This window comes from Electrophorus electricus, chromosome 8 (genome assembly GCF_013358815.1).
Source record: "Electrophorus electricus isolate fEleEle1 chromosome 8, fEleEle1.pri, whole genome shotgun sequence".
In the NCBI taxonomy this organism is placed as follows: Eukaryota; Metazoa; Chordata; class Actinopteri; order Gymnotiformes; family Gymnotidae; genus Electrophorus; species Electrophorus electricus.
In genome coordinates this window covers 5,238,788-5,260,918 of record NC_049542.1, presented here as the reverse complement: position 1 = coordinate 5,260,918, position 22,131 = coordinate 5,238,788, and the positions used below count along the sequence as shown (strand labels likewise).

Here is a 22,131-nt window from a genome sequence, read left to right as displayed (position 1 = left end):
CGTGTTTTTTTTGTTTTTTTTTCTCTCTCTGAGTGTGGCTTTCAGACCTTAAATCATTTTGTGTTTTCCGTACACTAAATTAGAAGCAGAGTAGGTGGGATCCCAAGACACCTGACCTTATATCCGAGAGAAATTACGAACAGGAAGTGAGGTCATCGAAGACTGGTGCCAGCTTAGATTTTACCTGATTGAAAGCAGCTGTTAGGAGTTCATTGTGACAGATGCAACTTCTTTTCTCCTGAAGAGCTGGCAGGACCAAGCTCGAGGAGTTGCTTGCGCCGCACATGAAAGACAAAGTCAGTAAAACCCACCTCATCTGTCTTGGGGTCTGTGGGTAGGGGAAAAGAACAAAAACTCCATAAAGGAAAATATTTTTACTTTGAAGTAACTAAAACTCATCTGTATGATGTGTGCTCAATAAAATGTGATATACTTGTTAGTCACCTTATTAGAAACACCTGCCTTTTAGGTATGACGGTAGAGATTACATACTATATCTATATACTATATATTCTATATCTATATATACTATATATACTATATACTGTATCTATACTATAGCTATATACTATATACTATATCTATAAGTATGTACTATATCTATATACTATAAATACTATATATACCATATCTATATCGATATACTATATTCTATATATATCTATATACTATATACTATATCTAGATCTATATACAACATCTATATCTATTGCCGTTGAAAGTTTGTTACACCCATGTTCTGGCTCTTCATTCTGAACACTGCTACTGTCATATATCCTACTGGATACTTTTAGGGTAGCAGACCCCTTTCAGCCCAGCAGTGACACTGTGTTAAAAACTCCAGTAATGCTGCTGTTCTTTGCAAACTCATACCAGCTCAACACTTACAGTTTTGTCAGTGTGAACGCTGTGTCATCTGTAGTTATATTGTTCAGGTTATGTCATTTAAGGTTACATACTTTATAAAATTCAGCCATAAATCCGGTGGGATGTTATTTCTTGTTTTGTGCAAAACATAAAGGTAAGATTAAGCCAGACATGTCTGACATTCCCTTCACCCTGTAGAGGGCACTAGTATATAATTTATGTTGTATTTTTTTATTTATGTTGCCATTTTGCAGTACAGGTGGCTGCGGGAAACATGAAGTACCGTTGGTTGACAGCAGAGGGCAGTGCTATTTTATTTTAACGTGGGAAAGAGTGCAAGGATCTGACTAGAGGATAGTAGTGGCATGGCAATACTGCAGTAATAAGTCTGGAGTTTAAAAGGTTAAGCCTTTTAGCTTGAATATGTGAGACTAGGAGAGGCTGTGTCTCAGATGGAGAGACTACGGAAGAAAACAGTACAGAGTATCATTTAATGAAAGCTTTTATCAGTCTGAGAGCAAATAAAGAGTCACTGTTGTCCTCTCCCTCTGAAACTCTTTCATCTTCATCACCCCAACTCCCGTCTCTCCGTATCTGATGGCATATTTACAGTGTGACAGATCTTTCGGATAAAGAGCCTGTGTATTCCCCTCAGCACAGCCAAGAGAGAGAAGGAGAACGCCTTGACTTGACCTAACCCAGATATGCTTGGATGTCGGGTGAAGAATGTGCATCATCCATCTTGTCTAATGAAGGTCTCTTTATAGTCTGAAATAAAAAGCACGTATGATGTGGTAGAGCAGGTGGGTATAATAGTAAAAGTGTTGAATGTGTTGTGTGAGAGGTGGAGAAAGTGTAGTTTTGTATAATATGGCTCAAATCTGTGATGATCTGAAATGACAATCCCCCACTTACCATAAAGTCCAACATGTATGATGCTGATTAACAGAAGATGAAGACAATAACCATCATTAAAACAGTTCAGCAAATGTTTTGTCTGAAAAAGTTGCAGACACCCAACACCTCTCAGCCCTACTCTCGGTCCTGTCTCAGTCCTACAGGTCCCCCAGGGAAAGATATGACTAGGTGACATCCAACTCCATCCTTAATTTTGAGGTTCAGTTGATCCTGTTCTAAGGCCAGACAGCACACTCTCAGCCCTCAGTTCAACAGCTTAACAACATCAGGGCTCCCCCCCTGCCCCGCCCCCAGAGAACTATCAGTACCAAAACTCACCATGGACCCTACAACCACCCAGAGAACTAGCTGTGCCAGAAACTCACCATGGACCCTACAACCACCCAGAGAACTAGCTGTGCCAGAAACACACCATGGACCCTACACACACCCAGAGAACTAGCTGTGCCAGAAACACACCATGGACCCTACACACACCCAGAGAACTAGCTGTGCCAGAAACACACCATGGACCCTACACACACCCAGATAACTAGCTGTGCCAGAAACACACCATGGACCCTACAACCACCCAGAGAACTAGCTGTGCCAGAAACACACCATGGACCCTACACACACCCAGAGCCAACCTGTTGGTATAAAAACAAACAAACAAACAAACAAACAACAACAAAAACATGGATTCTACACACACCCAGGGAACTATCTGTATCAGAAACACCCCATGGACCCCAGGGAACTATCAAAACCTCCCCTCAGGTTATTAGTACAGACCTAGCCAGACCTAGACAGTTGTTTTGCTCACTGGATTTCATCATTAAGGGAACTGACCTTCCCTTAATGTGAAATGCATGTGATCTCTGTATTTGTATTGCATTTACTGTGTCATACTTATTGTATTGTATCGTCTGCATTTTTGCAGGTTTGCTCAATGCACTTTATATGTTCTGGCACTGTTCTGCTAAATTCCTAGCAAATGTACACAGCCTGGGGTCTGCAGAGTTCCTGGCTGGGCCAAACTCTTCAGTGGAACCACATCAGACTGTTGTAAGTCTCTACAGTAATTCTATCTGTATGAGCAGGTGGAAGCACTCTATTCTAGTTCCTCTGATGTTAAGACCTTGACACCTCATTTCCTGCTCCATAACCACCTGCTTCCTGTTCTACCCAGCAGCACACTGTGGGCGGGGCCTCTATAACAGCATGTCCATTAGCAAGAATCGGAACCACCTGTTTGCACAGAAACATGCAGAGAGTTTTATTCTCTTGTCATATGTAGACAAAAACTGAAAAAGGTAAAAACATTTTATTCAAGGTGTTTTCTCTGAGATATGTTTCTCTGAGATGGTTTATAATGTTTCTGACATTTACAATATGTGCAGGTATGTTGATATCATCACATGATGCATCATTTATGTCATTATTTACATTAATACAGAATGTACTGCATAGTGCACAGAGTCAGATGTTAAAACCTAATGGTAATTAAAACAAAAATTAAGTCAAAATCAATCTACATTTTTAAAGGATTCTTGATTATCCAAATGGCATACGGATGTAACGTTGCAATAAATGCACTAAACATTTAAATGTACTTGCATACAAACTTCTTCCAATAACAGTAAACTTGGATAGAATAGTCATATTCTTAGATGATATAACCATTATAACAGAGCCTTTAAAAGCTGAGCACAATAGTGCTAATGGCATTAATAAGGACAGTGTTGCCTTCTACATAAAGGAGAATAATGTACCAAAGCAAAACCTGTTAAGATTAAAGTACAAAAGAAAAAGACAAGTTTTTAACCGAGGTCAGGTAAGATACGATATGCTCAATATTACATACTTGTGGTTTGTTAGAAACACTGAAACCCTCTGCAGTTAGGTATAGAAAAAAATGCTACACATTCAAAATTAAATAAAAAGAAGTGCTTGAGTGTTTGAGCTTAGCTGGTATTTTAGCTACTGTGGAAGGGAAATATTAGTTTTTAAAGCACGTTTGCTAGTATCCAGTTAAGGAATGATGTGCCATGATCCTCAGAGATAGAATGTTGACAAAATAATACTAATAATTTTTTTTTTTCCCTTAATGAATGGCTGTGTGAGGGAGACTAGAGAAAATCCCAGCTGGGATGGGAACACAGTGTGTTGTCTTTGGTGAAAGGTCTGATACATGATCATTCTCTTCGGGAATACTGATGTGGAAACAGGCACTTGGGGTGGGGGGGTGGGGGGGATGGGACAGAGTCAAGTGTAGGCCAGTTTAAAATCTACACACACACAGACACACACACACAGACAATAGGTATCCATAACAGCACTCCAACAAAACAGGCTCTTGTGCAACTCTTGTGTTGTTTATATTGCTCCGATTTACTATCAACATGTTAGTTATGGATATTCAACCTGACTGATGGTGTTATTTGGGGTTTACTGCTTCCCTACATCAGTGGACAGAAATAGCATAACAGGCTGTTTCCTTACATTCATAACTAACCCAGAAGTGATGTGGAATGTGTTGTAAACTGGGGCTGCCCGTCCCATCCTCCCAGAGATGCACCCCGATGTGGAGACTGAGTGTGAATATGATCTGACACAGCTCATCTAGGTCACCAGACTGTGGGAGAGAAGAGAGAGTCTCTGGGAGCGGGGTTGTCATAAACTGTAATCAAAGCTGAATGCAGTTGCATATCTTCACTTAGAACAATTTGGATCTGGACAGTCGACGAAGTGTATAGAAAACGGAGCGCCTCTAAGGGCGAATACTGATTACATCATAGAAATACTGAAGGCACATTAAACTTCAAGTAAACCAGCATTAATCTCTTCCCTTTATTAGACTTACTGTGTATATCGCTTCCTTATATTGTGCAAGACTTTAAACACGTCCTCTGTGTTATATCAACATTTTGACAAAATTGGCCTATAAACTCTCTCTGTTATGATCATGTTCGCTATTTAAACCCAACACACACACACACACACACACACACACACACACCCTATTGCCACCCCACTGCTGTATGTGTTATTGAGGTAAAGTGGTGTGTGTGTGTGTGTGTGTGTGTGTGTATATCTGGCTGTCCTTTAACAAAATAAGGTGACTTAGAAAAGAGGGCATTAAAAGTCATTTGTTTGTTAAAGACTGAAAACAAATATAAAGGCAGTGGAGCTTTCAAAGGTAAACACACATTCACTCACTCACTCACTCACGCTCATTATCACTCAGGGTGTTTTCTCCTGCCTTTGTGAAGAAGGCTGTAAGTATGTCAGCATATTTGTCCTACGCGCTTCTCTTTTGGCTGTGTGTGCATTTAGAATGATGACAATCTGTGCCAGGGAGGGTGTTCTTTTCCCCCAAGGGAGCACTCTATGACCTCCCAGCCCAGCCCTGCCAGATGAGGCTTTCTTGAAACTGTCAGGCCTACGGTGGCCTGGAGGGACACAGCACTTTCCCTCAATCTCTCTCAGCCAATCAGATGTTGTGCTGCAGTCCTGTAGGTGGGTCAGTCTGTTCATCAGAAATCTGGGAGGGGTTTAAGTGTTGCAAGTCACCCCTGCATCTTCCACATGACCACAGTTGGTTTTGCCCCATCCAGAAAACTTGCACTGATGAATGGTGTCCTCAGTACCAATGCAAGCAACGTCATCCATCCAAATCAGACCCGTACCTAGAGAGAGAGAGAGAGAGAGAGAGAGAGAGAGAGAGAGAGAAATCTCAAAGTCAGAAAGGTTAGATCACTACATGGAATTATTGCTGAAAGGGAGAGGGTGATAATTTATGAAGTAAGTCATTTTTTTCCAATTACTTTGAGAAGAGTCTTATTAATAGTATGCTAGTGATATAAGTATGCTAATAAGTTATGAATAAATAGCTCTGAAGCAGCCTCATAACTCACATGAAATGGTGGGAATCTAAGGAGGTCTGTGGCAGACAAAAAGATGGTGATAGATGGAGAAAAAAAATTGAAATCTGTAATATGTTTTTTGTCTCTGAACTCAGATGTTGGAGGGAGGAAGTGTGAGGAGAATGCGTCCAGGCAGAGGACAGTGTGGCCTCACCCCACCAAGCACTCTGGGTGAACACCTGTGATGCACACCCAGGTACCTGCAGTGCACACCCAGCCAATCTCTCTCTCTCTCTCTCTTTCTTTCTTTCTTTCTCTCTCTCTCTCTCTCCCCCTTCCTCTCCAATTATACACAGCAAAGTTCCAAACCCTGTGGGCTTAAGTCTGTTTGTGCCTGTCTGTGTTGTCCAGGTACCCAAATGGGTTTATTTCCTGCTGCAGAGCTTCCGTACAGTACTCGGTCCGAACTTTTCCTTGGAAGACATCTTGGAAGCCGTAGCCAGGGCCTTATGATTGTGGGAATGCAGCTCAGTGTGTTATTACTCAGCAGCCCGCTGTGTCTTTCTCCTCCGATGCGCGTGAAGCTGCGTCTTTTGGAACCGCGGCTGAAGCCAGTTCCAACCGCAGACAGCACATGATGCGGCTGGGACTCTGAGTGTTTCGCCCGAGTCATGAGCAGTAATCAAACTCTCGGATAAGTGTACAGTATAAAGGATCTGCACTGCTGTTTTGGGTTTAACAGTAAACAGTCAAATACCAACGCTGTAAAGTCCTGCTGAAGTCCTCTTCCAAGTCACACTGTGCACCAGCAGTTACAGGGTCTTGTCTTACAACAACGGAGAGAGTGAGGCTCAGATCCAGGGATGTGTGTGTGTGTGTGTGTGTGTGTGTCTGCATGCATAAAGGTGCATTTACCACCTTGTTTTTCTCTTCAACACGGCTGTTATGAAGACTGACTCTGCCCTCACTCTTCCCCTCACTCTTCCCCTCACTCACCCCTCACTCTTCCCCTCACTCTTCCCCTCACTCACCCCTCACTCACCCCCACTCTTCCCCTCACTCACCCCTCACTCTTCCCCTCACTCTTCCCCTCACTCTTCCCCTCACTCACCCCCACTCTTCCCCTCACTCACCCCTCACTCTTCCCCTCACTCTTCCCCTCACTCTTCCCCTCACTCACCCCCACTCTTCCCCTCACTCACCCCTCACTCACCCCCACTCTTCCCCTCACTCTTCCCCTCACTCTTCCCCTCACTCACCCCCACTCTTCCCCTCACTCTTCCCCTCACTCACCCCTCACTCTTCCCCTCACTCTTCCCCTCACTCACCCCTCACTCACCCCCACTCACCCCTCACTCACCCCCACTCTTCCCCTCACTCACCCCTCACTCACCCCCACTCACCCCTCACTCACCCCCCACTCTTCCCCTCACTCACCCCCACTCTTCCCCTCACTCTTCCCCTCACTCACCCCTCACTCACCCCTCACTCACCCCCACTCTTCCCCTCACTCACCCCTCACTCACCCCTCTTCTCCCCTCTCTGTCTCCCACCTTCCCTCATGAATTTCTCTTTTTGTGAGACTGCGGTTTATTTATTTAAAAAATGAGACAATGGCGAAACATTCAGTTCCATGTGTTCGAGCAATGACTCAATTTCAACTTTCCGCGGTTTCTCAAACAAATCCCCTTCAAAACAGTCCCACACCTTCCCACAGCCTTGGCACCCTTTGAGTGCAATGCATCTTAAAACCCAAAGAGTCTAACTAACTCCCAATTTTCTAAATAAAAATATCAGGCCCACTGTGCTATAAAATTTACTGTAATCATTGGGCTACCCATACAGAATACCCATTATCAACATTTTACTTATCAATAACTATAATAAATAATAAATTATCAGAATTGTACTTATCAATAACTCCAGCGGTAATCATAGCCTTGCATCTCACCTGAATTAAGATGTTCTACACCTGCAGTAGGATGATGGATGGAATGGCCTATTATAACGGGAAGCTTAAAAGTACTTTGAGCAGTTATTCTGGCCCCTGTATATCTCAAACTCTCACCGTTTGGTTTTGAAATGTATTTTAGATTAGATCTGATAGTTTAGATTAGACAAAGATGCGAAGTTAAAGTAATATGCTGGACACATCGGACACGGCTCTAACTTGGCTCTGTGAATGTTGACGCTTGGTTTTCCTACGCTTGCTATCTTTCAACCTCTGAAATAGTTTGAAAGTGTAGAGCTCTTCAGCACAGTGGCTGGGGACCTACAGATGTTCCTGACTGAGTGGTGGAGCAGAGTCAAGAGAGAATGAGCGACAGTGAGATGAGGAGAGAGCAAGATGAGAATGATGAAAGACCAGTGAGACTCAAATGAGTCAGCTCATCAATCTTACTGGAGCCTGAGTAGCTTTAAATTGCCCTGACATGATTCAAAATCATATACACTCTTCAAAGACGTGTGGGTGTGTGAGTGCACGTGAGAGATGGTGAGATGATCCCACTCATACACATACAGCTTCTTCTTTCTCTCTTTTATTTAAAACACACACACTCACACAGTGAATAGTCCATGTGTGAAGGCAAAATATTTTTTTCCTGCATTCAAATCATTCAAATCCTGCCTTGTACTGTATGCATGTGATTCTAACAGGTTGGACAAAAGATGATTCCAGGGTTTGTGCTGAAATAACAGGCCAATTTTAAAGGCTATTTTGAAAACCTGAATACAGAATACCCTTTTAAATGGAATAGATGAGCTGCTTCTGAATTCCAAGCACTGAATTCAGCCGCTTGTGATATCTTACGCTGACCTCATTCTGAAAGCTCTCCCCATTCAAAACCTTTGAACAAAATTGGGGACTAAACTTTCATCATAACAGCTTTTTTTTTCTGCCCCCCCAAATACATCCATATGTTAACATTGACCTACAGCCTCTCCTAAATTATTTAAGTGGACCATGTTTTCACAAAAGCATACTGGTCTTTTCTTCTATAGACCTTGTCATGCTAGACTCAGCTAAGTGTCTGATAAAAAAGTTCTGGTGGAAACTGGATTACAGTTGTGTATGAACGTTGGGAGGCACCAGATTACAATTTCTCTTCCTCATCAATTTATATATATATAATCTCCTATATATCCCAGTATTGACATGCCCTCTATATATGCCATAAAACAACTGTGAAAACAAATATGTGTGGTCATGCTGAGTTCCAGGACAGTGTTCCAGTTTTTTAGCAAATAAAGTTGCCGCTGTGTTTAGCCATGTAGGATCTCATGAGCCTCTCAGCCCAGTTTGCTTCCTTGTTTGCGATCAGGCATGGCCGATGAAGTAAGAAGGCATTCCGTTTAGGTTGCCAGGAAACTCTGATTGTGATATCACTTGCCATTGGCTTGGTTCGGCTGGAGGCCATCATGTTAACCGAGACACTTTCCTACAACAAACTGGGCTCTTAGTAAGAGTGAGATTAGGTGCTATGTCTTCACAGACAGTGAGCTTTAATTGCCATTGATTTTGACTGCATAAGTAGCTGTCTTAAAACGGTTATGGGAAGTATTATAGATGTTCTCTTTTTCTGTCTACACATCTCAAGGTGTGTGTGCGTGTGTGTGTGGGGGGGGCATCGTGCCTTGTCCGAAGTGTCCCGTTTTGTGGATCTCCTGTGCTCCACGGTATCCCAGCATCCTGCACACCACGTCTCCATCTTTCTTGTCCCACACATCGTCACACACAGTCCCCCAGCGATGCTCATGGTACACCTCCACCCGGCCTTCATGAGGCCCCAAGCCGTTCACCAAACGCACCAGTGCCTCCTCGACTGAAAGACAGACAGACAGACAGACAGACAGACAGACAGACAGACAGACAGACAGACAGACGCTTACATTATTAAAGGCACATTTCACCAGAGTGCCTCCAGATGAAAGACCTACATGTACAGTAATTGCAGCTAACTGCGATACACCCATACCAGTCTGAGTCTGAATATATACAGACACACCCATTTAAATTAAGACTCTGGACTTAGTGGCTGCTTCAGTAATGTTTGTACAGTACACATATACACATACCAATCCATCCATGTCAGACTGTCTGAAGGTTACTTTGGATGAAATGAAGAGGGCGTGAGGGTACTTTGGGTGTAGACTTGGGTTTGTGTGTGGATAAATGTACTGTATATATATGAAAATATGTCACAGGCCATCAACACTGTCAGAGTACATATGTTCAGCATGATAATCTCATGCTTGTCAAGCAATTTATATAAATGGTGAATATTGCAATGTATATATAATTAAAGAAATTAGATATAATGAGAGACAATATAATTAAAGAAGAATGTAGAGGGTGTTTAAGGAGAATCCTGAAAGTCAGGTCATTTCATGTATCTTGAGAGAACCATTAAATCTTTGAAGTTTCTCTCGGTGATTGTGTGTGCGCGTTTGCGTGTGTGTGTGTGTGTGTGTGTGTGTAAAGACATTTATTTGTGTAAAAATAAAGAAAATAGCTTCCTTAATTTATTCCTCAGTGTCTCCAAGCTTTTCTGAAGGTAAGCTAAGGCCATCAGAGAACGTTAATAGCAGTGACAGAGAAACTTCATGCTGCTAAAGCTGCCAAACTGTCATCTGTCTTGATTCGGCTGGACCTTTTGGCAGCCTTTCACACAGTAAACCACAACATTCTCCTCTGTTCTCTCCAGCCTTGGTGTCACTGGCTCTGCAAGGAGATGGTTTCAGTCCTATCTGGAGGGACGATCCTATCAGGTGACATGGAGAGGATCCACATCCAAACCATACAGACTCTCCGCTGGTGTTCCACAGGGCTCAGTATTGGGCCCCCTTCTCTTCTCTTTGTATACTCGTTCACTTGGTGATGTAATATCTTCTCATGGCTTCTCCTACCACGGCTATGCTGATGACACCAAATTATTTCTTTCTTTTCCACCCTCAGACATGCAGGTCTCCAGACGTATATCAGCATGCTTCACTGACATTGTATCATAGATGACAGCCCACCACTTGAACCTCAATCCCAGTAAAACTGAGCTTCTGTACAGCCCAGAAACTCCTAACCCTTACCATGACCTCACTGTTTCCTTTGAGAACTCCCTGGTATCACCATCCAAAGCTGCCCGTAGCCTGGGCGTAACTTTGGACAAGCAGTTGTTGTTCTCAACTTGTGTTTATAATCTAACCCGGTCTTGCAGATTTCTCCTTTGTAACATACGAAGGATTCGACCCTTTTTCTCGCAGGAAGCTACCCAGGTACTTGTGCAGTCTCTTGTGATCTCAGAGCTAGACTACTGCAACTCACTACTTGCTGGTCTTCCTCTAAGAGCCATCAAACCTCTACAACTTGTCCAGAATGCAGCAGCACGACTGGTTTTCAATCTTCCGATGTTCATCCATGTTACTTCACTGCTGCGCTCACTCTATTGGCTCCCTGTAGCTGTACACATTAGATTTAAAACCTTGGTGCTGGCCTACAAAGCAAAAAATGGACCAGCCCCTTCATACATGAGGTCAATGGTCAAAGCCCGATCCGTACCTAGAGTACTTCGAACCTCAAGTATGGCTCAGCTTGAAATACCTTGCTTCAGGTCTCATGGACGACAAGCATCGAGACTATTTTCTGTCCTGGCTCCAAGATGGTGGATTGAACTCCCACTTGCTGTCCGGACAGCAGAGTCCCTTGCAGTCTTCAAACACAGGCTGAAGACCCATCTATTTGCAGAATATTTAAAGAACAACTGACACTGCTCCCATATTGGCTGACTAAATTAGTACTTCTTGTAGGCTGTTGTTTATGTTGTTTAACAAACTCTAGCACTTAATGTTTATTGCACTTATCGTTGTTTAAGATAGACTTTATGTATTTTGTACTTCTAGGTATCAGCATTCATCCCTGTATTGTACAGTATTCTAGTTCATTGGTATGTCTGATTCTAACCTACTATACTGTATTCGGATATATTCTATGAGTAAATAACAAAGAACTTTTGTAAGTCACTCTGGATAAGAGTGTCTGCTAAATGCCGTAAATGTAAATGTTAATAGCAGAATCATGTCAACTGTTCCAAGGCCACACTGCTGCATCATGGTGTTTGTTATATATTGCTTATATTTCTATTATGTTTGTCAGGTACATAACCATAAGAGACTGCTGAAATTGCTGAGTCGCTGTAATGAGCAGTAAGACAGTGCTTCACTCCAACTGTCAGCAAGTACTGTGTGTTTTAACTTGATGATGAGCTTAATATAAAATGACATAACACAGATGAATGTGACAGCCTGGCCGCAGAGTTGGAGGAACATCTCCTGAATGTGGAACGGGCCAGCTGCAGAGCATGTCCTAAACGTGGAACAGATGTCGTGCAATCCCTGGCTGCAGAAGCCATTTGTATCCTTCTGATTAGATCCATGTGTAGGTCTGGGACACACGAGCACCTTTCAGGTGAAATAATTGGAGGATATTGATCCCATAATTTGTGACTGAGAAGGCCTCTCAGTACTTTGTTTACCGTGTGTTGCTGAAATGGAGAGATAGAAAGTATGAGGAGCTGCCACCGGCTGTGCAGAACAAACTGCTCTCTTCCTGTTTACATGCCACAAACCAGTCAAAACATGCCTGCTAAACCGGACGGATAATTTCATTTTGAAGTCAGAAGCTCTATTTTAACAGTTTTAAATAGTTTAACATGCATTTGGCTATTAACATTAACAAGTAGACTGAATACACAGATGCAGGGTAAGCTCAGGCCTTTTGTCTCCTCCCTGCTGTACATGCTCAGGGATAATAATACATTTGGCTTGACTCAGGACTTGAATGCAAGTCAGTCCCTTCCAACACATACATACACACACACACACCCACCCACCCCTACCTGTATATTGTCTAGAATTGGAGATATTTACTCCAACTGAGAAGCAATTGGTTTACTTTATCGCACAGTATATCACACAAACATACTAGATGAGGAACACTCAGTGGGGACTGAAGATGTAAACAAATCCCTAAGAGAGTCATTACAGGTGAGTGCGGAAATGTCCCAGGCTCTCGCATGATCCCTGTCACAGGAACTTTCTTTTTTTTTTTTTAAAAAAAAAAGCACCCCATTAAAAAGGGATCATCTCCGGAGCACTAAGAACCTGAGTGAATCAACTTGAGCCAAATCAATGACCAAAGAGCAACGTGCAATGATCAGTGACCAAGGACCAACGAGAGGGCCTATCGTAGTGTTGCACAAAGACTTCATGTTCAAAGCAGCAGTCTTCAGTTTTTCTGCAGTGATTTCTGCCTCCATGTCCTTTTCTCTGCTGAAGGAGTGAATCAAACACAACATTGCTAAGTATTTAATTCAAGACACTGCTCTATGGGCTTTATCTTGATTTCTTTGTTTCTCTCTCTCTCTCTCTCTCTCTCTCTCTCTTTCTCTACAGGAAATGCTTTATCTGCCCCACAAGTCATTGTTTTCTCCATGTGTATACAGTCAGTAATTTCATACCCTGGTAACACCATCTCATTTTCTAGACTATAACCATCATTTCACCAGTTAAACCCTATCCTTGGGTTTGTAGCAATATAAATTCCTGTACTGGCATTAGATTGGGCCAAGGACTACATTGCCAGAGTACTTTAATCAAAAAAACTCAATCAGACCAATTCTGATTTCATTTCACCAGGGCTGATGTCATTCTGGCCAACTGTCATCTACTAATGGCTGTGTTGATTTACTCTTTGGGAAAACTCCCTGTCTTTGCTTGGGGAGATGCTTTTAAACCCAGCACCAACGCCACTCCAAACCAGCCACCCACTTCTCCAAGTGTCTGCTGTGCCCTGTTGGTGATCAATAAGAGGACACTCACACCACTTCATTTAACAACTCTAATTCTGTAACAGTAAGATAGAAGAAAGGCCATAGTTCAACAGAGAGATCTCCCAGGAATAATAAGGTGAATAACGTGAGTGATTTTCTTTTTCATAATGTCATTGTCCATTGTCCATTGTCATATAAGGTACACACAAAAGCCCTTAACCTTCACACCACACCCTGGGTTGTTCAGCGGTACAAGCGTGCATGTGTGTGTGTTATTTATGTGCATTTATTTTTTATGTTTCTCTGTATGAAGCATCAAAGTTCTCCCAGTCGCATAGCCAGAGCTTTCAACTGCCAGCTTTTTACAACCTGCGGCTGTAATTACGATCGTGCCAGGTTGCACACGACACCTCCTGCACATACCTGATGCACGTTGTTGGTTCCCAGATTAAAGCTTCATCCTCTAGAATGTAGCTGTTAGCACTCTCTCACTGACCCCCCCGCCATCATGGAGTGGAATGGAAGAGCAGAGAGGAAGGTTGAGGAGGTAGCAGGTAGAAACAGAGAACAGGAAAAGGAGACCCAGGACAGCATTCGATGAAGATGTGCAGCTAGCCGAATGTTGCTGTTACTCTTTGGTTTTTCACCTTCCACTTTTTCATGTCCCAAAATTCTGATCATCATAGAAGGTGTTCTCTCACTTCATTGGCTAGATGTTGCTAAGAGGAGGGGAAGGGAGAAGGGGATTGGTGGAGGGAAGGCCAGATGAGGAACAGGGACTGTTAGTTTATGTGCTACTTGGCCTCAAGTCTGTTCACCATCTGTTTCTGGTTCTGCGGTGATATTCACATTATCTAGTCAGCATGCTGGTGGTAGCATCCTTTCACTGGCTTGCTGACGCAGATATTCTTGGGTATTGTTATCTAAGATGCCCAACAGTGTGTTACCACTGCTCCTGCATAAAAGTCTTTTTGAAGAGCCTAATGCCTTTTCAGAGAACTATGGTTTACCAGTAGCCTTTTGCTCTGGTTCTAGTTCTTTATCCCATGCTTGGGTCAAGACATGGTTGTTGTGTGTGAAGTGTCTGTGTGTGAGAGCGAGAGAGTGAAATGGATAGAGGGGGATGACACAGATGGATGGCTGATGGAGCACAAAGAACTAAGAAAGACACTACCAAAAAGTCTGCCTGACGCAAGCTACTCCCTCGTAGCTTTTGCATGCTCCTTGACAAACCCACACTTATCATTTACCATGCTACCTTGTACACACTCCATCTAAACACCAGCCATCCACACATTGCCTTCTAGCACACTCCCGTCTCATACACTCCATTACACGCACACATAAACCTGCCTTCCATTTCAGACCAATATATAAACATACAAATAAATAAATAAACTGCCCTCTTTGAGTCTGCTTGCACGTTTGTCTCATGTAACAGACACATCCTTCCACCGATTTGTTGCAACTTCTCAAGCCTGTTCAAATGCTCACTCCACTGATGCAATCCAAAGAAAAGTCCACCTTTTAGCAGAAAACCACAAGCTAGTTCCTCTCATCTCCTGTCTGCTTGAAAATTGGGGCCTGATTGAAGTAAATAACCTGTCAAAGGTGGGACTTAAACCCCATTTTAGCTGAAGATGATAGTAAGTACTGTTCCTGGGGGTGCGAGTGGAGAAAGCCATCGCAGAGCTACATTTCAAGCATTGTTTATGGGGGGAAAAAAGAGCAGAAAAAACGCTGCGTATGCACGTGACGTCCTGGGCTGGCTCGAGCATGACTCCGCTTACCAGAGTGGCGGTAGTCAGAGCTGAAGGAGACACACAGGATCCTGGGTGTCTTATAGCTCAGGGCAGCCAGGGCCAGCTCAGGACCTTTGGGGAGACATGCAGGGAGCTGGCGAGAGGGAGTGTGTCATGGGGAACACCCACGTGCGTGAGAGTAATGGTTAAGGGTCGTACCTGTCGTGACTCCTTGGTCTCCTTGATCGCCCTTCTCTCCTTTGAAACCCCTCTCTCCTCTCTGGCCTGAAAGGTAAAATGAGTAGAGCTGTACTTAATCAAAGCTTTAATACAGTGCGCGTGCGTGCACGTGTGTGTGTGTGTGTGTGTGTGTGTGTGTGTGTGTGTGTGTGTGCGCGTGTGTGTGCGTGTGTGGGCGGACACACATTTCAGTTTTGGAAACATGATGAGAGCAGGGGACAGAGACTGTGAAACATTTATCGTTAACAGTGAAACACTTTGTGCTCATACATGCCACAGGGCCTGGGGGGGGTCCCTTCATACACCCCATTCAACTCCCGGAGAAGGCCTGGAGGAGCCCAATTCCAGTAGGACAGGCAGTGCGGCTGAGGGACGCGCTCTTCGTCGCCTCAATACACAGCTTTTTAAATCAATTATTTTTACTGTGTTTGAGTAAGGACATAATTTCTAGCATACACTTATTCACTGGACTACTCGAAAACAATTTTTCATGAAGGAGTTCAAATCTAAATCAGTTAGACTTTTCTAAAGACATTGCTCAATAAATATAGTCTTAGGTAATGCGGTTCAGCGTTGGGCTGAACGGTTCAGTTTGGTCGGTCCTGTTCAGTCTGAATTATTATAAATTGGATGTCGCCTGGGATGCCTACACAATAATAGGCTACAGTGAGCAAATGAGTAAAAAGCAGCCTACTGCCCATGCCTGTCTTTGACTGTAGCACACACACCTCTGAGGTCTGCAGGAGAACTGCAGCTCTTACTGTGGTTATGTTCTCTCAGCCACAGGTGGGTTTGGGTGGGAAAACCAGAAAACCAGTATTGGAAGCAAACTCTATACTTCTGCCTGTGGTTTACAATGGCCACAGAGTGAGAGAGAGAGAGAGAGAAAGAGAGAGAGAGACTTAGTTGGGGTGGAACAGAGTAGTATGAATGTGTTTGAAAATTGTTTTACCAAAATGCAGTAGTTTAGTGAGTTGAAAGGAACTGAATTTGAACATTACAATCTTTTATAATACACAGTTCCCACACACATCTCTCTCTTTCTTTAATTTGAAAAGGCTGGACCAAAGCAAGCACAGGCTATGTGTATTTCAGTCAGTGGGCCCAGATCCACTGAGAACTTCAAACATACTACTCAGCGCCAAAGATGCCGAGGACCCTGTAATCAAAGCCTTGTCCTTTCAGGTCCTGCATATCAGCGTTTTCATTGGCCCAAGCTAGAGTGAGAGCCCCTCCCCACCCCCACCCCCCAAAAAAACCCCACCTCAAATATAACACTTGAACCAAGGCACATGGTAGATTGTAGTTGTTCATTCCACATTCTAAAAGTGTCTGATCTATAGACCACTATAATTATGATGCTTATACTTGACAAGATCCAGCCCTTCTGCAGAGTTTTTCAAGCCTAATTTAACAAACCTTGGTTATAACATTCTGATGAACCTTGATCAGCTTGATCATGTGTTAGAGAGTCATGACACCCCTTACTTAGAATACTTCATGAGATGAGAACAATCACTTTGCATTTTTTTGTTCTGCTTCCTAACAGACTAACTTGAGCAGGGAAGTTCTGTTCATGCGTCACATGGCTTTGAAAACAACCGCAATTTTCCAGCTTCCAGGCCTAATGAAAGCCAGTGTTCTTCAGCGAGTCTGGAACCAGATAGCTCTGCTCCTCATGCAGGCCAGAGGACACCGTCAGCTTCAGCTCAGTCCAGCCCTCCAACACTCAGAATGTCCCAAAAGAAAAAGCCACCTTGGCTAATGAAACCAGTGAGAAAATGATTTAACTTGTTGAAAATAGCCTTCAAACAAGCCTAACTTTCCACAGAGAATTCCAAGCCATTTTTCTAACTGGAACGTCATTACTGGCCCTGTGATATATTGGGGTCCTAAATTTGAACTGGAAGCAAATTTTTTTTCCCCCAACAAGCACTGTAACCTACCTGACTGAATATGTAGCTATGGTGAATGTTCTAGAAGGGCTTTTCCTTACTGAATACAGTTATGGTGAATGTTCTAGAAGGGTTGTCCCTGAATAAATATGTAGCTATGGTGAATGTTCTAGAAGGGCTGTCCCTGACTAAGTACGCAGCTATGGTGAATGTTCTAGAAGGGCTTTTCCTTACTGAATACAGTTATGGTGAATGTTCTAGAAGGGTTGTCCCTGAATAAATATGTAGCTATGGTGAATGTTCTAGAAGGGCTGTCCCTGACTAAGTACGCAGCTATGGTGAATGTTCTAGAAGGGCTTTTCCTTACTGAATACAGTTATGGTGAATGTTCTAGAAGGGTTGTCCCTGAATAAATATGTAGCTATGGTGAATGTTCTAGAAGGGCTATCCCTGACTAAATATGCTGAGCAGCTATGGGGCTGCGTGTGCTCAGTAGTCTGTAACAGAACCAAAAGTGCTAAAATTAGATTAAAATGAGATTGTTTGCTTGTGCCATAAACTGTAAAACCTCTCTCATACTGACAGTTTAGTTTGCTTCATTGTAATGATTTACACAGAAGTAAAACAAAAACAGGTTATGTTACCACAAAATAACGAGGCCTTAGGCAGATACAGATTTATATATTTTGGTTGTGCGTTGCATGCACATATAATTAGCAGGTCAGTAAAGGCTAATACTTAGCAAAGCCTTCATAATGATGAAGATTGGAAGGGAGGAAGGCATTGAGAGAGAGAGAGTGAGTGAGTGAGTGAGTGAGTGAGTGAGAGTGGTGGAAAAAATTAGTGGAGGAAGAAAATGAATGTTTTCGACACCCACAATGTAGGTGCAAACTATTTAAACATAAAATATAGCACATTTAGCATGTGCTAAATGGACTGCGCAAAATATTTAAATCTAAAATATAGCACATTTAGTATTTATATGTAGTCTCACAACATTGTTACAATATTGTAATATTGTATGTTTTGAATGTTTCAGACCAGCTTTTGCCATGTCTTGAGTATGCAGCACACGTGATGTGGTCGTAATGGGTTAGTTCATGAGAGAGACAGAGAGAGATAGATAGAAAGATAGATCAGCCAAACCAAACTGAAGTAGCCCATCTGTGTCCTAAGAGCACTCTGGACCTGTGCAAACATAATGGATCCATTGTGAAAGACCACAGTCAACGCAGAGGTGAAGCCACAAAACCAGGATCATATTGAGAGAGCAAGAAGATGATCTGATTCTCCAAACAAGGCCTTTGAGATCTAATAACAGAAGAGGTGGGGAAAGTGATTTCTTTGCACTGTTCAGAAGGGAGAGGAGAGGAGGAACTGTCTTTTTTTTGGGGGGGGGGGTGCAGGTGAGTTGGTGCACAATGAACTTAAGCCTTGCAGCGCAAAAAGAAAAAAAAAAGAGTGTGAAGGCAGGGAAGTGCAGGACAAGAATGGCTCGTAAAAGCAAAAGAACAAAGGAAGAACGAGATGGAAAGGATGAGAATAGACGTGGTAACCATCGCTGCCCTACAACCTGGAAGAAGAAGGACAGAGATGGAGAGAAAGAGATGGTTCAAAAGAATGACCGTGAGAGAGAGAAAGATTAGAGGGTGAGGGTTATACTTCTCTAACACTGATAAAAGCAGAATTGCAGGGAGACGATAGCTAGAGGAGCGGAAGGTATCTCTTCCTGAGTATTCTATGTGCATCTGCGTGTCAGCACCAACCTTTCGGTCCCTGTGGTCCAATATCTCCTTTATCCCCATGTTGACCGTCACTGCCACTAGGACCAGTAAGCCCTCGTGCACCCTGCATGCCCTTCTCTCCTTGTACTCCTGAGAAAACGCGCGCGCGCGCGCAAACACACCATCAGTCATCGGTTTATTTCACTGACTCTCATGAAACCGGAAAATGCCTCTCCGATTTGTGACAAAAAAAGTCTATTTGTGTGTGTGTGTGTGTGTGTGTGTGTGTGTGTGTGTGTGTGTGTGTGTGGACGTGTGTGCGTGAATTTCTGTTTGGTTGTGCGTTTGCGTGGTGATGCAGGCTAGAGCATGCAGTATACAGTAAAAGCATGTGTTTTTCTACACATGTAGAATGTGTGGCTGAGCCCTAGGCAGTGCTACATAACCTTGGAAAACACGAGTATCAAGTCATCCCACACTGATGGGAGTCTCCTCTCCAAGAGTGATGTGAAGGGATGTGCAGGGATCATCAGTATGGTATCTATGCATCACTAAATGCAGCTGACAGCAGTGCTGGGTGTTTAATGTGTGTGTGTGTGTGTGTTTAATGTGTGTGTGTGTGTGTGTGTGTGTGTGGTATTTTACCTCTTAGGCCTGTCAGGCCAGGCAGTCCGAATGGACCTAAAGGCCCCGGGTCCCCCTTCTCACCTTTTGGTCCAGGGGGACCTGAAAAAAAGAGAAGAAAAAATGTGTTAATTAAAGGAAAGAAAAAGCCAACAAAGTGAAACCCAGAAGTATAAACAAACCGGAGAGAATAAGTCAATATTCAAATGACTGTTCAGCTCCAAATGTTAGCAAAGCTAGTTAACAATGATTGGGAGTCTTTGCAGAGCAGTTAGCATCAAGGTATCGATATACAGCTGACTTCTTCTCATATGGATAATTTGCACTGGTATTCATGTTTGTTAAGTTATTCTTTTAAAAATCTGTTTGTTTCAGTTCAGATTCATTTAAATATTACTTGCAGCATTCAAACTAAAGAGAAAGAGTTACAAATGGGGTAAAAACCCCTAAGTCCTAAAGAAACTAAAGGAAAATGTTCATCATATGCTCAAAAAAATATACTCAAGAAATAAAGCTGGCTCTCACAGCTAATCTTTCAAAATCACTCTGATTCATAACAGAGCATTCCCTCAAGCTCCAACTGCACTGCCAAACTTTATAGAAATATGTAAACATCTGATCAATTTAAATCACTCAGGTCTCATCACTGCAGTAAATTCACAATCTGTGTCTTCAAGCAGTAATAACACCAGACCACACAGCTACAGTTTCAGATCAGAAGAGATGTCCTGCAAACTGCCCTTGCAGGCTAAGGTACTGTCATCTGCCAGTGTTTTGTTTCTCTTGGCTTTGAGTGTCGGGTTCTCCTCTTTTTGCTGAACTGCACTGTGGGTGATGAACAACACATTTACTCAACCACTCAAGCCCACCAGAGATGAGAGAGTTTCATCTTCCTCAAGATACAGCACGCATAAGGAAGGCCAAATCAGTGTGACATTCAGAGCTGGGTCTCCAAGAGGGGTCTTTTAAGGAGCCAGGTATAAATGCTCATTCCTGTTATGAACAGCTAATGAAGCTCCTCTTCCATGAGAGAGACACAGAGGTTTGCTTTCTGACCCTTTTCCTCCATCTGACCCCTGGAGTCATCAATCCCTTACCCTCCACCAGAGCCAACCACAGTGCCGTCAAGCACGCTTACGGGGCCATTGTTGGAAGGTCCCATTTGCTGCTTACATGAACGTAGTTTCTGTGGTTTGTCTCGTAATGGCTGATTTTAGGAGTAGCACCCAGGAGAATGTTCAGATGTACCCAACGTCCCCATGTGGAGCTGCAGCAGAGCTGGAAAGCACAGGCTGGGTGGTGGACCCTCCACTTGTGTTTTGCTTGGCTAGGGCTCTGACTAGGTTTCACCTTACTCTCTCTCTCTCCTGCACTGAATATCGAGGAGGGATTTTTTGGGCAATACTGGCCAAGAATGAAATGCTTTATGATGTCAGGCCAACTGCCACATCCTGGAATAGAAAATGAAAAGTGTGTAAGATGTGGATTATCGCATTAATATGCAGAACTCTCCACTAACATCATTCTTGTAAAAATCGCAGGAACATGATAGTGTTTTCAGTAAATGACATAATTTAATGGCAATAAATATGGAATTATGTGCAAAAGATAACAGATAACACTAATGACGTGGTGTGCGTGAAGGGCCTGCACCTGCTGACCTTTTCCTGGACACGTGTGATTTCTGATGCGTTGATGATCATTAAAAATCCCTGGACATTTTTTGAAGATCTAATAACACCTGCCAGACAATGGTCAACCAAAGCCAGCAGTCTGGCCTTCGGCCCAGAAACTGTCTCTGATACTGACGAGGCAAAGAATATTCTCTTTATTTGTTACACAAACACAAATACAGCTGGAGTGTAATAAACACGGCACTGAAGTGCTTCTGGCAAGACTCTGGAGTGCGCTCGCACAAACACATCCCTCTGGATGCTATTACTACTAATCACACGGTTCAGTGATTTGCATGTTTCTGTGTGTTGGCCCAAAGTATCCCCAGGTTTCATATTTATGTTTCATCCCGATAAGAATTCGAAATAAAAATTCCCATGGATGTAGTTCCAGCCTGTGGCAGACTGCAAGGGCAGAACCCTGTGAAATGTAAGCACTGGCCATCCCATCAGGAAGAGTTTGGGGTGCCACAGCTGGCTTTGCACCACAGAGCAGGGCTGGTCCAGTGGCAAAAGCCCCATTACAATCTCACAGCAAAGCACTGACATCTGGAACGGATGAGATAGCAGATGCTTTAGGTATGAAATTGCTTCAAAAGTCCACCGTGAATCTTTTCAGCTCCAACCCCCCCCCCCCCCCCAATGAATCAGACAATGAATCAGAATCAGTCCGATGCAGAATACTTTGCTTATTCCTCCTTCCAATGCGACATTCTGATCACAAGATTCACACAAAGGCGCTGGCGATCAAGAACAGTCTGTTTCATAACCAAAACA

The 22,131-nt window shown here is 43.2% G+C and overlaps 1 protein-coding gene across 2 annotated transcripts in view; it reads right to left on the bottom strand.

Annotated features, from left to right (window-relative positions):
- Window positions 1–3,072: 3,072 nt before the first annotated feature.
- scara5 (scavenger receptor class A, member 5 (putative)) overlaps window positions 3,073–22,131 on the bottom strand; it is a 43,765-nt gene continuing 24,706 nt past the window's right edge. For both annotated transcript variants that reach the window (XM_027029806.2, XM_027029807.2), the window contains exons 6-10: window positions 19,703–19,783; window positions 19,100–19,207; window positions 15,418–15,483; window positions 9,269–9,457; window positions 3,073–5,456 (exon numbers count right to left, since the gene is read on the bottom strand). In XM_027029806.2, the coding sequence (XP_026885607.2) occupies window positions 5,323–5,456; window positions 9,269–9,457; window positions 15,418–15,483; window positions 19,100–19,207; window positions 19,703–19,783 (578 nt within the window). In that variant the 3' untranslated portion in view covers window positions 3,073–5,322. The remainder of the gene's footprint in view (window positions 5,457–9,268; window positions 9,458–15,417; window positions 15,484–19,099; window positions 19,208–19,702; window positions 19,784–22,131) is intronic.